This window comes from Neoarius graeffei, chromosome 8, assembly GCF_027579695.1.
Source record: "Neoarius graeffei isolate fNeoGra1 chromosome 8, fNeoGra1.pri, whole genome shotgun sequence".
NCBI lineage: Eukaryota > Metazoa > Chordata > Actinopteri > Siluriformes > Ariidae > Neoarius > Neoarius graeffei.
In genome coordinates this window covers 90,983,390-90,997,025 of record NC_083576.1, presented here as the reverse complement: position 1 = coordinate 90,997,025, position 13,636 = coordinate 90,983,390, and the positions used below count along the sequence as shown (strand labels likewise).

Genomic DNA, 13,636 nt, shown 5'->3' with positions numbered 1-13,636 from the left:
CACGGACTTTCAACTCCCTCCAAAGATTTCCTATGGGGTTGAGATCTGGAGACTGGCTAGGCCACTCCAGGACCTTGAAATGCTTCTTACGAAGCCACTCCTTCATTGCCCGGGCAGTGTGTTTGGGATCATTGTCATGCTGAAAGACCCAGCCACGTTTCATCTTCAATGCCCTTGCTGATGGAAGGAGGTTTTCACTCAAAATCTCACGATACATGGCCCCATTCATTCTTTCCTTTACACGGATCAGTCGTCCTGGTCCCTTTGCAGAAAAACAGCCCCAAAGCATGATGTTTCCACCCCCATGCTTCACAGCAGGTATGGTGTTCTTTGGATGCAGCTCAGCATTCTTTCTCCTCCAAACACAACAAGTTGAGTTTTTACCAAAAAGTTCTATTTTGGTTTCATCTGACCATATGACATTCTCCCAATCCTCTTCTGGATCATCCAAATGCTCTCTAGCAAACTTCAGACGGGTCTGGACATGTACTGGCTTAAGCAGGGGGACACGTCTGGCACTTCAGGATTTGAGTCCCTGGCGGCGTAGTGTGTTACTGATGGTAGCTTTGTTACTTTGGTCCCAGCTCTCTGCAGGTCATTCACTAGGTCCCCCCGTGTGGTTCTGGGATTTTTGCTCACCGTTCTTGTGATCATTTTGACCCCACAGGGTGAGATCTTGCGTGGAGCCCCAGATCGAGGGAGATTATCAGTGGTCTTGTATGTCTTCTATTTTCTAATAATTGCTCCCACAGTTGATTTCTTCACACCAAGCTGCTTACCTATTGCAGATTCAGTCTTCCCAGCCTGGTGCAGGTCTACAATTTTGTTTCTGGTGTCCTTTGACAGCTCTTTGGTCTTGGCCATAGTGGAGTTTGGAGTGAGACTGTTTGAGGTTGTGGACAGGTGTCTTTTATACTGATAACGAGTTCAAACAGGTGCCATTAATACAGGTAACGAGTGGAGGACAGAGGAGCCTCTTAAAGAAGAAGTTACAGGTCTGTGAGAGCCAGAAATCTTGCTTGTTTGTCGGTGACCAAATACTTATTTTACCGAGGAATTTACCAATTAATTCATTAAAAATCTTACAATGTGATTTCCTGGATTCTTTCCCCCAATTCTGTCTCTCATAGTTGAGGTATACCTATGATGAAAATTACAGGCCTCTCTCATCTTTTTAAGTGGGAGAACTTGCACAATTGGTGGCTGACTAAATACTTTTTTGCCCCACTGTATAAATAATTGTGCAAAATAAGGTAGAATATTTAACAGTTATTCCAAAAAATCGAATCGTACATGAGCTGATAGTCGACGAGCTGCGTAACAAACCGGTGAAATGACAGGAGCGATTTGTGAAAAATGCTACAATAATAAACAATTCTTGAAAAATACAATGAGATGTTCTTACCATCAAATACTTTAATTCCATATTTTTTTGCTTCTTTTTTTGTATTTTCTGGGGTTTTGTTTTCAAGTAGAGTTTTTATTTCATCCTCGTTTGCTTCAGCAACACGCGCCGCCATTTTGTTTTTCTCTACTCATGGTATATGAGCTGATATCCTAGTAGTAGGGTAGCCAATCAGAGCGCACAATTGCTCATATCCAGTGAATATAATAAAAAGAGATGTACAGTCATAAGTGTGCAAAAATGTCATTGTGTAATCTGTGCATGTAAGAACAGGAGAGCTGAACAGACGAGAGAAGGACAAACAGGTCATACAGTCCGATAGCTGCCGGGAGGAAGGACATGAGAACGCGCTCCCTCCTACACTGAGGCAGAAGACACTGCTGATGATCAGACTGCGGTGTGTGTGCGCGTGCATGTTGCTCAACACTGCTGACTCATAAATAGTCCGCAGAACTGAACAACCTGAGCCTCCTTAGAAAGAGTTGGCTCCTCCCCTTTCTAAAGGATCCGATCCGTGAGAATAATGCAAGCGATAGAATGAAAATGCATTTAAAATGGCTTTGAATCAGTATTTCATTTCTCCTGGCTGCTCTATGGGAGAAAACAAGTTCACACAAGCTCCTGATGAAAGCTCCATAAAGCAGGTTTTAAAACAGCAGTACACACCTTGTGTCTGACGGCAGGTAGAGCGTCCACCAGCTTCTGCAGACCCTCGTGTCGCTTCCCAACCTAAACAAGTGACAAAAAAATAAATCAACCATCAGTATTCAAACAGAAAGCAGAACGATGGTAACGAGCTCGAGTCACCATAGCGCAGTTAAACCATGATGCAGGTCTACAGACAGAAGGTCGTTTTCTGCTTCTGCATTCTGACTCATCACGGTTTAGATCAAACTCCAATTTGGGGTCAAAATACAGTACATGGAAAATAAAGAAAATTGGTGTTATCTGGGTGTGAGGACACTGAGAAGCAATACCTTCAGGAAAACCCCGAGAACAGCCAGCCCGTTCTCCTCTATAACGGCTTCCTCAAACAAAGCATATTTATCCGCATTCCAGTGGACCAAGTGGAGCTGCAGGAGAGCAGGAAGAGTTACACACACTACAACATGACATCTCTCTCTCTTTTACACACACGAGGAGTGCAACACAAGGTCATCATGCTTATCTGCATTTGTTTAGTGCTCAAAACATTCATATCTGCTTCATATTCAGATTTAAAAGAAGGGTAAAGTCTTGAGGAACTTTCTAGAAAGCGTTCTATCTTCTATCTAATGCAACCAACTAAGCAAGCTGTAACTGTGAGGGTGAATTAAATGAAAATGCAACTCCCCCCCCGGATGAACCCAGACACTCGTTAAGGCCCGGTCCCACTGCACTTACGGATGCAAAGAGGATGTAAAACGTAAAAAAATCTTTGCCATCCGTTGGAAAACGCTATGCATCCGTTGTGTACTCATTGCATACGTGCTTCATACGCTCTATCCATCGAGCATCCGTCCACTGTGATTTCATCCGCACAAAAAGTTTTGAGCTGCACAAAACTTTTAGAACGGATGAACTTTCCGCCGTGTACGATGTAAATCCGCGACATATACGAGCAACAAACGTTCTGTGTCCGTTATCATCCGTTAAACGTCTGCTGTATCCTCTCTGCATCCTCTGGGCATCCTCGCAACTCACATCCGCTGCAGCTGAAAACGGAAAGAGGGAGGAAAGATAAGGTACATGAAACGTCTATTCATCGTTAGTAGCACGGAAATAGAAAGGATGTAAGCGTATGCATCTCGTATATAAAGTATTCAAAACGGACAAAGCGTTTATATCTGGGATGTATCTCGTATATTTAGGATGTCTGGAGTATGTAGAAGGACACCTAGCGGACAATCGATATTTTGTGTAAAAAGGGGGAGAAAATCGTCTAGTAGTGGAGATGTATCGATGTAGCCGCCAGCACGTCTTTCCGCTTTATGCTGACGGCGTGCGTGCTGCATCCCTTTATATCCGCGGAGCAGACGCAATTCATACCCCCCCGCATGCGCAGTGAACGGTCTGCATCCGATATACATCCGCGCAACATCCCCTTTGTTTCCGTTAGGCGTACGTGATGCATCCCCTTCATCCGCTATGCATCCGCTCTTTCTGCTATGCGTCCGCTTCTCAGTTATCACCGGTAACCCCTTCGGAGCTGTCATCCACTTCCATCCGCTTTCATCCGCTAGGCTTCCTATGAACATGCGTTTAACATCCCCGCTATATACTACCCACGTCCGTTCTTTTCCGTTCTGTTTTCGCAAATTTTCGCCAATTTTGTCCATTTCTGGAGCGGATGAAAACGGATAGAGCCACCCCCGAAATTTTGCTCGTCCGCTGTGTCCTTTTTGCATACGTTTTGTGTCCATCGGCCAGTGGGACCGGGCCTTTAAACTCCCACTTGCGGTGAACAAAATGGAGATTATACAGAAAAATGACAACTTTGGGACACTATTTGGAATAAACAATGCAAAATTTAAAACGATAAAAAGGTCTCGTTTGACTCATCCCTTAAATATTTTAAAACAATGACGTCTTCCCAAATTAAGAAACTTGTCACTGATAACTGACAACAATATCCATCGAATAGTATTTGATCAGATTTCCTTCCAGTGCTGCTGAGAGTCAAACTGGGATCCTTTCACGTGAAAATTCCTGAATGATTTTCCAAGAAGATTTATTTTCGCAATCGCTGCACTTCAGGCTCGGTCCCACAATACTGATAACTATAACCACAATTATAACAATAACTATAAATACATCAGTCCCCTGCAGGTTATGTGGTCGGTGCTCACAACAGACCGATAACGATCCCTATCGCCCAGGCCTGGGTTTATCCGTATTGCTGAGATCGCTTCTGGAGCGATTTTTCCAGGCTTGGACCTGATCTGATAATAAAACATCCGATCAATCAGGTCATTGTTTCCATGTAACGTTGTCTGAGCACGTGCTGGTTTTCCCCGGGCATCTTTGTAAATCCTTGTTGCATCATGAAGTCACGGAATAGGGATTCACGGGAAAAAAAAAAAAAAAAAGCATAATGCAAAGCACGGATCTTTTATTCACGGATGTGTGATTGTCTGTGTAAAATATCAATAGTAAATTAATAAACATATAAATACAAGTAAGATATTTTAATTATGAACTTCAGCAGTCCAAACATTTAATTGTTTTCGACTTAATTTATCATCTGTGATGCATCATCTGCAGGGGCTTCAAAGTCTGGGAGAACAGCAGGGTACAAATAATTTACAGCAGGGTGCAAAATGGTAAAATGTCTGCCAGCGGCAGACATAATGCACGCAAAGCGTGCAGGGGGGTTTCAAAGGGAGGTGCGCCCCCCTTTGGGCACGGAAAATTTTATGAAATGCACTGAGAAATGGTGGCCTCTGGTAACTTTTAACAGTGAAAATAAAGGGTAATCAATACTATTTGGAAACTTGAAATATGAAACCATACCTCAGTCATTTTATCAAATTTCAGAAATATTTGCAAACAAAACACATAAAAAGTAGTCCGATTGAAATCCACATATGGATGATATAATAATTTTAAGTCTGATGTGCACTTTGACTAAGCTAAGGTGACAAGTTTCTCCAGATTCTCTAATACTATTGAAGAATATGGTGAAATCTTGAATACAGATGAAGAACAAAACAACTTTTTTTTATATATATATATATATATATATATATATATATATATATATATATATATATATATTTTTTTTTAAATTAGTGCTGTCAAAAATGTCGCGTTATTAACGCGTTAACTTGACTCAATTTTAACGGCGATAATTTTTTTATCGCGAGATTAACGCTCTGTGACATGATGCCACGCCCCGCACAGCCAGAGTCCTCTGCCCTCCCCCAAAGAGCCACGGTGCTCCGATCGTTTTCCCATCGGCGGCTCCAGCCCCACTTTGCAGTGGCTGTGACAAGACGTGTTATGCTCTGCAATAAAAAATAAATAAATAAATAAATAAAAAAACCCCATTGGTACAACCAGTGTTCGAACTTTGCCGATATTTTCGGGGGGGTCCTTTTTTTTCCCTTGGGGGGGTGCTTGCGCTTGTCTCAGAGCGCGGATCTCCGATCGCGCGCTCACTTTGGATATGCAAATGCTTCCCGTTACACACGATTGCTATGTCAATAAACATCATTTTGCCAATATTTTAGAGACCCCCCAACATTTCCCAAATCATGTTTTCAAGGGATCTCATGTCTGTTTCAGGGGATCTCGGATCCCCCGAGTACCCCCGTAGTTCGAACGGTGAGCAAGCCCATTCACTTTTTTATGCTGGTAAGAGAATTACAATGGTTTTTCATGTGACAAAAATGTGCGATTAAATTGCGATTAATCGCGAGTTAACTATGACAGTCGCGACATTAATCGCGATTAAACATTTTAATCGCTTGACAGCACTAATATTATATATATGATTCCACGCTTATGGGTACTGAAATGGGGACATGAACTTATTTTTAAAAATTCACCTAAAACCATTTCTTTTTTTACCATCAGGTCACAAAACATGTAATCTTTAAAGAATGATATGTTAAAAGAGAACTTTAATTTTCTGAGATGTAATAAAAACATATTTATATGCCAAAGTCAGAATGTAACAGAAGTGTTGTGGACATATATATTCTCAATTTTAACAATGTAGAATTACTTTTTGAAACATAGGAAGGTGATGTTTTAGCAAATATGATTAATAAACATGTGTAGTAGAATAAACATACACATTCTTTCAATAAGATTAACATGGTATAGAGCTAGACTGTAATTAATTTGTAACAGAAGTAATGGAACAGACATCATTTTGGAACTCATAGGCTTGACTTTGGCATATAAATATGTTTTTATTACATCTCAGAAAATTAAAGTTATCTTTTAACATATCATTCATTAAAGATTACATGTTTTGTGACCTGATGGTAAAAAAAGAAATGGTTTTAGGTGAATTTTTAAAAATAAGTTCATGTCCCCATTTCAGTACCCATAAGCGTGGAATCACTCATATATATATATATATATATATATATATATATATATATATATATATATAAATAAAAAAAAGAGAGAGAGAGAGAGAGAGAGAGAGAGAGAGAGAGAGAGAGAGAGAGATGGGGCGGGATGGTTTGGAACAGGTCATCTAAAATTGGGATAACATTTACCCGGGACGGGTATTTGAGGCGGGCCGTCTAGCTTAAAGGAACAGTCCACCGCACTTCCATAATGAAATATGCTCTTATCTGAATTGAGACGAGCTGCTCCGTACCTCTCCGAGCTTTGCGCGACCTCCCAGTCAGTCAGACGCGCTGTCACTCCTGTTAGCAATGTAGCTAGGCTCAGCATGGCCAATGGTATTTTTTGGGGCTGTAGTTAGATGCGACCAAACTCTTCCGCGTTTTTCCTGTTTACATAGGTTTATATGACCAGTGATATGAAACAAGTTCAATTACACAAATTGAAACGTAGCGATTTTCTATGCTATGGAAAGTCCGCACTATAATGACAGGTGTACTAACACCTTCTGCGCGCTTCAGCAGCGCATTGATATCTGAGCTCTGTATTTATTTTGCATCCTTTATTATATTTCCATAATCCGTGATCTATCTGTATTTTATCAGCCACCGGAGTGTGTACATGGGTTGTTTTGGAGTCCAAGCTGTACAGTATGACCCGGAATAATGTGCTACTACTTGGGGGAAAAAACTTCCTAAGTTGCATGTGTTTATTTCCCTGAGTGTCAGGACCAAGCGGGATTATAGTTGTGGTGTTTCTGCTCCAGACTGGAACTAAACTCAGCCAGAGAGACAGTCAGAGCTGGAGTTACACTGATCAGTGTTACGGGACCGGGCCCTTACGCAGACCTTACTAACCCGTTAATAATCGGATTCCAGCTCGGAATGAGATTTCTTCATGTAAACAGCTCGATCGGAATGAAATACCGCAGTCCGATTGAAAGAGATCGTGCAGACTTCTGATAATCCATTTGGTCTGAAAATAAAATCACGTAAATCCCGATCGGACTGCCTTCTGTGCACCGTTGCACAGTGATGACATCATGACACATAAGCATGCAACATCCATCTGACCACTTTCGTGTACACGCTATGTTCAGGATCACGGACAAGAATTCCAAATATATAAAAAAAAAAAATTGAAAAAAAAAAAAAAGTGACTGAATGTAGCTCGGTCATTTATGAGTGTGTTATCTTAATGATCCCTATCTACTTACTGCAGACTCGACAAATCAGAAATGCACGCACACCACCGTTAACTCGTTTCTCAGGCAAAAACTGAGAGAAAAAAAAAAGTCTAAGTTTTCCAAAGTTCAAAATATTTTCCTGCAAATCTGGCCATGATCTGTCCTCATGAGAGTAAAAACCTAACACGATGGTTTTTCTTTTCGTCCTGTTGGATCTCAGTCCTGATTCACACAGCTAGCCTGAAACTTTATAGCAAGCTTTCGGTATAAATAAACAAAAACAATTTATCTAGTGCTCACATCTGTGTTTATATTCTTTTAGAACGGACGCATCTGTAATCTGTATTCCGTTACATCTTTAACACACACACAGTTTGTATAGCTATAAACCAGCAGCTATACATTTTGACAAGCAAGCTAAGGAGATAAAACATGTCTTGATTGATGCACGACATCAGTGGGTAAAGAGGAACACAGAGTAATCTTTTGTTGTTTTCGGTTCAAATTGTTGAACACAAACCAAACCATTCAACCGCCCGGGACTCGATTCATCCAGGAAATAAAAGACCGAGGGTGGAGTGAAAGAGGACACCAGAGAGAATCGGCACAAAGACACACACCCTGGATACACTCGCCGTCAGCTTACAGTGATGTGAAACAAACACGCAAAATGTTTATCGCTCTATTATTATACGGGTTGTTTTACAATCAGGGTATGCAAGCAAAAAAAAAAATCACATTTAACACTTATTATCTTCAATATCAAAAGGCTTGACTAAATGAACTCGGTTGTTTATTGTAGCCCTGTGATCGCTCTATTTACCATGCAAAAAAAATGTGGTGATAACGTTATTTTTGGTGAATGTATGGCGATATGTGTCATATTTAGCAAAATCACTCATGTCATTTAGAAAAAGTGCTTTTTTGACCACAGGTCGCTCCAAAAGGGATGCACTTACATCATCCTTCATACCATAAAACACATATTTGGTTCCATATCATTGGAAACATAGTTAAGTTTTAATGTTGAATGCCGGTAAGTTTTCAGACTATTTTGATCAAATTAGCGTCAAAAAAATGTCCTGTCCGAGACGGCTAATTTCTCAATATAAAATAACACATCTAAAATGATTATTTTCATCCTAAAATGTGGTCAAGATATTGGGACATAAATATTTGAGACAACGAACACAAAGCTTACAGCCTTAGATTTAAAAGCACTATGGAAGTAGCGGATTCTGAATTGTCAAAAAAAAAAAAAACCGTCCTCTCCGAGAATCACTTCATTTGTTTCTCCCATCTTAGAGCAGATTACACAAAACTACCAGACAACACACGTCAAAAAATGACCTGAAATCTGTTCTTTAACTCGTCCTTCACTTAAAAACTGGTACAAGAACCAGTTTGAATCAATTTGAATTTTGGACCCCTGTGACACAAACTTTGTCCCCTGATTGTAAAACAACCCGTACACCTGACACACAGCAGGTATGCACTGAGAATCGATTCTACGATATATTGCGATATTTAACATGCAAGATTTTGAAGGAGTCTCCAGTGTCAGAGGTCATAGCTGTAACTATGTTTTCTGACATCTTCAGAACAGATGAGTTTTCACTTCGCTGTGGTTTCTCAGTAAGATGACAAGCTGCAGGGATTTTTTTTCCCCCAGATTACCTTCAAGAAAAAAAAAAAAAAGGGGGGGGAGCTGGTGCGTGAAGGACTGCTTATAATAGCTGCAGTAACAGAAGCGGTAATGTTTCGTGGACGTTCCATGATATTAAACTGCATGTAACTATAAATGGATAAAAAGCATGACGTGATTTTTTTTTTTTGTTAAATAAACAAACTAATCTTTGGCAAATTGCTGTGGCGTAAGAGGAAGGAACTTGCTGATGCTGACACATCGTTAGAGGCAAATAATCAACTTCAGGGTGCTATCGGTTACTCCGCTTCCTCACACCGCCATGTTCTTGATTATTTTCCTATAACAGCATGCCATGAAGTGTAGGTTTGAGAGAGAGCACGTATAACACTGTTTTTAAATTTATTAAACCCCGTGTTAAATTCTACAGGATAAGAACAAACTTATGACTTGCTAGATCTAACTGGAATGAACACACACACACACACACACACACACACACACTTGTCTTACTAGCTTTCTGAGGACCTTCCATTGACAATTTTTAATGTTGTTAATTACTGCCATTTCTGCACCTAAACCCGACCTCAGTAATGAAAAGGAAACTTTTCTGCTCCTTTATTTTTTATTAATTTAATTTTTTCATTTTTTGTTGAAACAAAAACACTTTTCTTATGGGGACCATCCAAATGTCCTCACAAGATCAATATTGTTAGATTTTACTATCCTTGTGGGGACATTTGGTCCTCAGTAGTTTATAAAAACATGCACGCTGCACGTGCACACACACACACACACACACACGTGTTGAAAGCTTTAGAAGGCCCACAATCCCAAAGGGAACATCAAAAATAGAAGAAAAAAAATTTGGACAAGCAACACACGAGGACTGGTTGTGTAATGTACGTGTGTGTGTGTGTGCACGCGCTGAACTCATGCCCTTGTTGGAGGTTAAAGTGCTTCACTAAGAACATTCCACTTCACACAAAGAGGACTTTTTGTAAGCGCCCCTGCTTTCTGTTCTACACTCACATGACACACACACTCACTCTCTCTCTCACACACACACTTTCAGTGTTTAAAAGGTAGAACATTGCTTTTTTCCGACAAATATTCATTTTGTGAGCATTAAATTAACACAAACAAATAACCGCTTGTTTGTCTATGACATCACGTCACTACGTTGCTGTGGCACGAACTGCAAGTGGGGTTCAGGAAGTGATTTTATAGGACACTGTCCCAAGCTCTCTAAATGCTGAAGGTGTATTTGTTGTCCCCCCTCCAAAATAAATAAATAAATAAAACACTAGATAGAACTCGATGCCAACGGCGTCGATGAGGATGCCTCCGCCCGGTAGACTACACGCCTTATTAAGTTGTGATTTGGGGATGGACATTTGACCTCACAGTAATCTTGACCTGTGACCTTTTAACCTCAAAATCTAATCAGTTCATGTTTGTCCCAAAGCACACAAATGGTGAAAGTTTGGTGAAATTCCTTTCATTAGCCTTTGAGATATCGCGTTCACAAGGTTTCGGACAGACGGACAACCCGAAAACATAATGCCTCCTGCACCTTACGGTGGCGGAGGCGTAAAAATCGATGGACCTGAGAAACCACGAGGAGCTCATGCTGTCATTTTCTGTTTCTACCTTTCTCTTAGAACATCGTCTAAACTCGCACAGCACTCCTTTTCACATCCTGACCCTCATCTGGACTTCACGCGTCATCAGAAATCATGTGACTGTAAACGCAATCTGATTATTCCCCTAATTAACGCGTTTTATTCCTCTCACACCCCAGCAACCTATTAGGTTTTTATATTTATTAAAAGAACATCATGTCGTGGTGTTGTGCATCATCGCAGCTACGAACAGTCAGTCCCTCAATAACCCTTCCTCCTTTTTCTCGCTCCGTATTGAAAGGAAGAAAACGCAGCTCGTCAAAAACTCCTCTGTCCTGAAGACGAAGCAAAACTTTACGTTACAGCTTCACGTCTGACTGTTACAAAGCGCTGACACTGGAGACTCCTTCCAGAAAACTTCACCGCATCAATCTGTTTCTTTCGGATCGTTCGCTGTACGAGTCTCTGTGAAGGATGTGTTGCTATAGAAACGATAACGTATTAACCCATTGATGCCGGATGCTGCGTCGCGCAACATTGCCCCTAGCGCCGGTTGTTGCATAACGCAATATTGCCCCAAATGCTGGTTGCTGCATAACGCAGCATTGTTGATTTGTCATTATTTTCAAGACGCATGCCAGATTTGTTTTTTTTTTATAAAAATGTGTTAGTGTTAATGCTGAATGAGCATGATCCAATAAAAGCAGATAATTTTATCTTTTAAATGCAACTTATTTCATGTCTTTATGTGCTTCAGAGGCTGAGATATTGAATTTTTCATAGGTGTTTTCAATTAATTATTTTTATTTCAGAAAACCCTCAGGCAGATGGGGACCTTTTCTAAAAACTGGCTTAGGCATTTGCAGACGTTTTTTTGCAGGCGTTTCAGGCGTCAATGGGTTAATTAGAACGAGTGCATTAATATAAACTGGGATATTGACAGAGCTGCTGTTCTAGAAAATTAAAATCAACACTTTCTGATCAATCAGAACCCAGGATTCAATCGTGTTTACCTCAGCGGGGTAGAGGTGGCGGTCCACGGTGTGTTCAGAGCCCCAGGAGTTGTTCTCACCCCAGTGGAAATGAAACTGACACAATCGGAACTCATCTTCCAGAGGACCACCACGCAATGCTGCGAGTGCACACACACACACACACACACACACACGAGCTTGTGAATACCTTCCATTGACAGAATCATTACTGCAGCTAATTAACAGTAACTGTAAAGATAGTATTCTCATCTCATCATCTCTAGCTGCTTTATCCTGAAGATAGTATTACTTGTTAATAAATCATTCATATCAGCTTTAAAACGTCATGGTAACCTCAAAACCATCAGCTCTAACAGGAAACATTATCAATGATAATCAGGGCTTCAAGAAAACATTAAAGTGCCATTCCACCACTGGATGTATTCTTTGGCATAAAATACAATATATTTTATGACAACATGACTAGACAGAGAAATCTTTTAGCTTCAAAGTGATATATCAAACAATTTTTTGACAACGACAAGTATATTAATTTTGCGACCAAAGTCACCTACCCTTTTAATTTCCGTGCGTGATGTCATCGGCAGGTTCCCCTTCTTGTGTACCACGTGTCGGTCTATTTTTAGACCAGGAAACCCCCAAAGTGAGAGAGTCATTTCTCCTCGTATATGGGGGCCAAAAAAATTGCGAAAAATTTTGAGTTAATCTTTCAGTTAGCTAGATTTATTGGTATTAGCTAGATTTATTGGTATTAGCTAGATTTATTGGTATTATTTTTATCGCGTTCTATCCGCCATTGCTGATAATATGTGCCACGTCACGTGGTACACAAGAAGGGGAACCTGCCGATGACATCACACGCGGAAATTAAAAGGGTAGGTGACTTTGGTCGCAAAATTAATATACTTGTCGTTGTCAAAAAATTATGTTTGATATATCATTTTGAAGCTAAAAGATTTCTCTGTCTAGTCATGTTGTCATAAAATATATTGTATTTTATGCCAAAGAATACATCCAATGGTGGAATGGCACTTTAATAATAAAAGATTCGCTCTTCCAAGACGTGATTTATTTAACAACCAGCTGTTATTGTAATCATATTCATTCCTAAATTCATTCTTGATGCATTTGCTTTACTATGGAATCAATTTTGTGCCAAAATGTTCATACAATACTTTTGAAATATCAAACAAAAACGACAAATCAGAATAAAAAAAAAGTCAAATTTTTTTTAGACTGGCAAACAAATTATTCGTGTAATCGTGCAAAATATCAGTCTATTACTCTTCAGAAACCTTTTATTTTTGTTCCGCGTCTTTCTCAGTTTTGTTTGACGTAATTTATTTTGGTTGCGATTCCAGCTTTCTCGTTTGCGCTCCCTGACTTTTTGCACAAACTTCACGTGTGGGCGGGCTGTCCAGGAACGCATTCCCATTGGCTAACTTGTGTTTGACTGACAGCTGCGCTCAGCCATTCCCTACTCGGATTCTGGCGGACTGTTTGGCGAGTGACCGATCCATTGACGGTAAACAAGGATGGAGTGGACTTCAGTGGCGACTATGATACTGAATTAATTCAACGAAGTGTAAGTGCGGGACAGATGTGTTGCAGTAGTGCACATTATGCAGGTGTTTCATGGCAAGTCAAATGTTAGACTTGGCTCCACTACCCAATATAATAGCTGTCTTGCTAACGTTAAACACGCCTGCATAATGT

General features: G+C 40.3%; 1 protein-coding gene across 1 annotated transcript in view; it reads right to left on the bottom strand.

The window, feature by feature from the left end:
* Positions 1 to 13,636, bottom strand: part of ca5a (carbonic anhydrase Va) — a 45,984-nt gene that overhangs the window by 9,182 nt on the left and 23,166 nt on the right. Inside the window, exons 3-5 of the mRNA XM_060928477.1 lie at positions 11,939 to 12,057; positions 2,383 to 2,478; positions 2,072 to 2,134 (exon numbers count right to left, since the gene is read on the bottom strand). Of these exons, the coding sequence (XP_060784460.1) occupies positions 2,072 to 2,134; positions 2,383 to 2,478; positions 11,939 to 12,057 (278 nt within the window). The remainder of the gene's footprint in view (positions 1 to 2,071; positions 2,135 to 2,382; positions 2,479 to 11,938; positions 12,058 to 13,636) is intronic.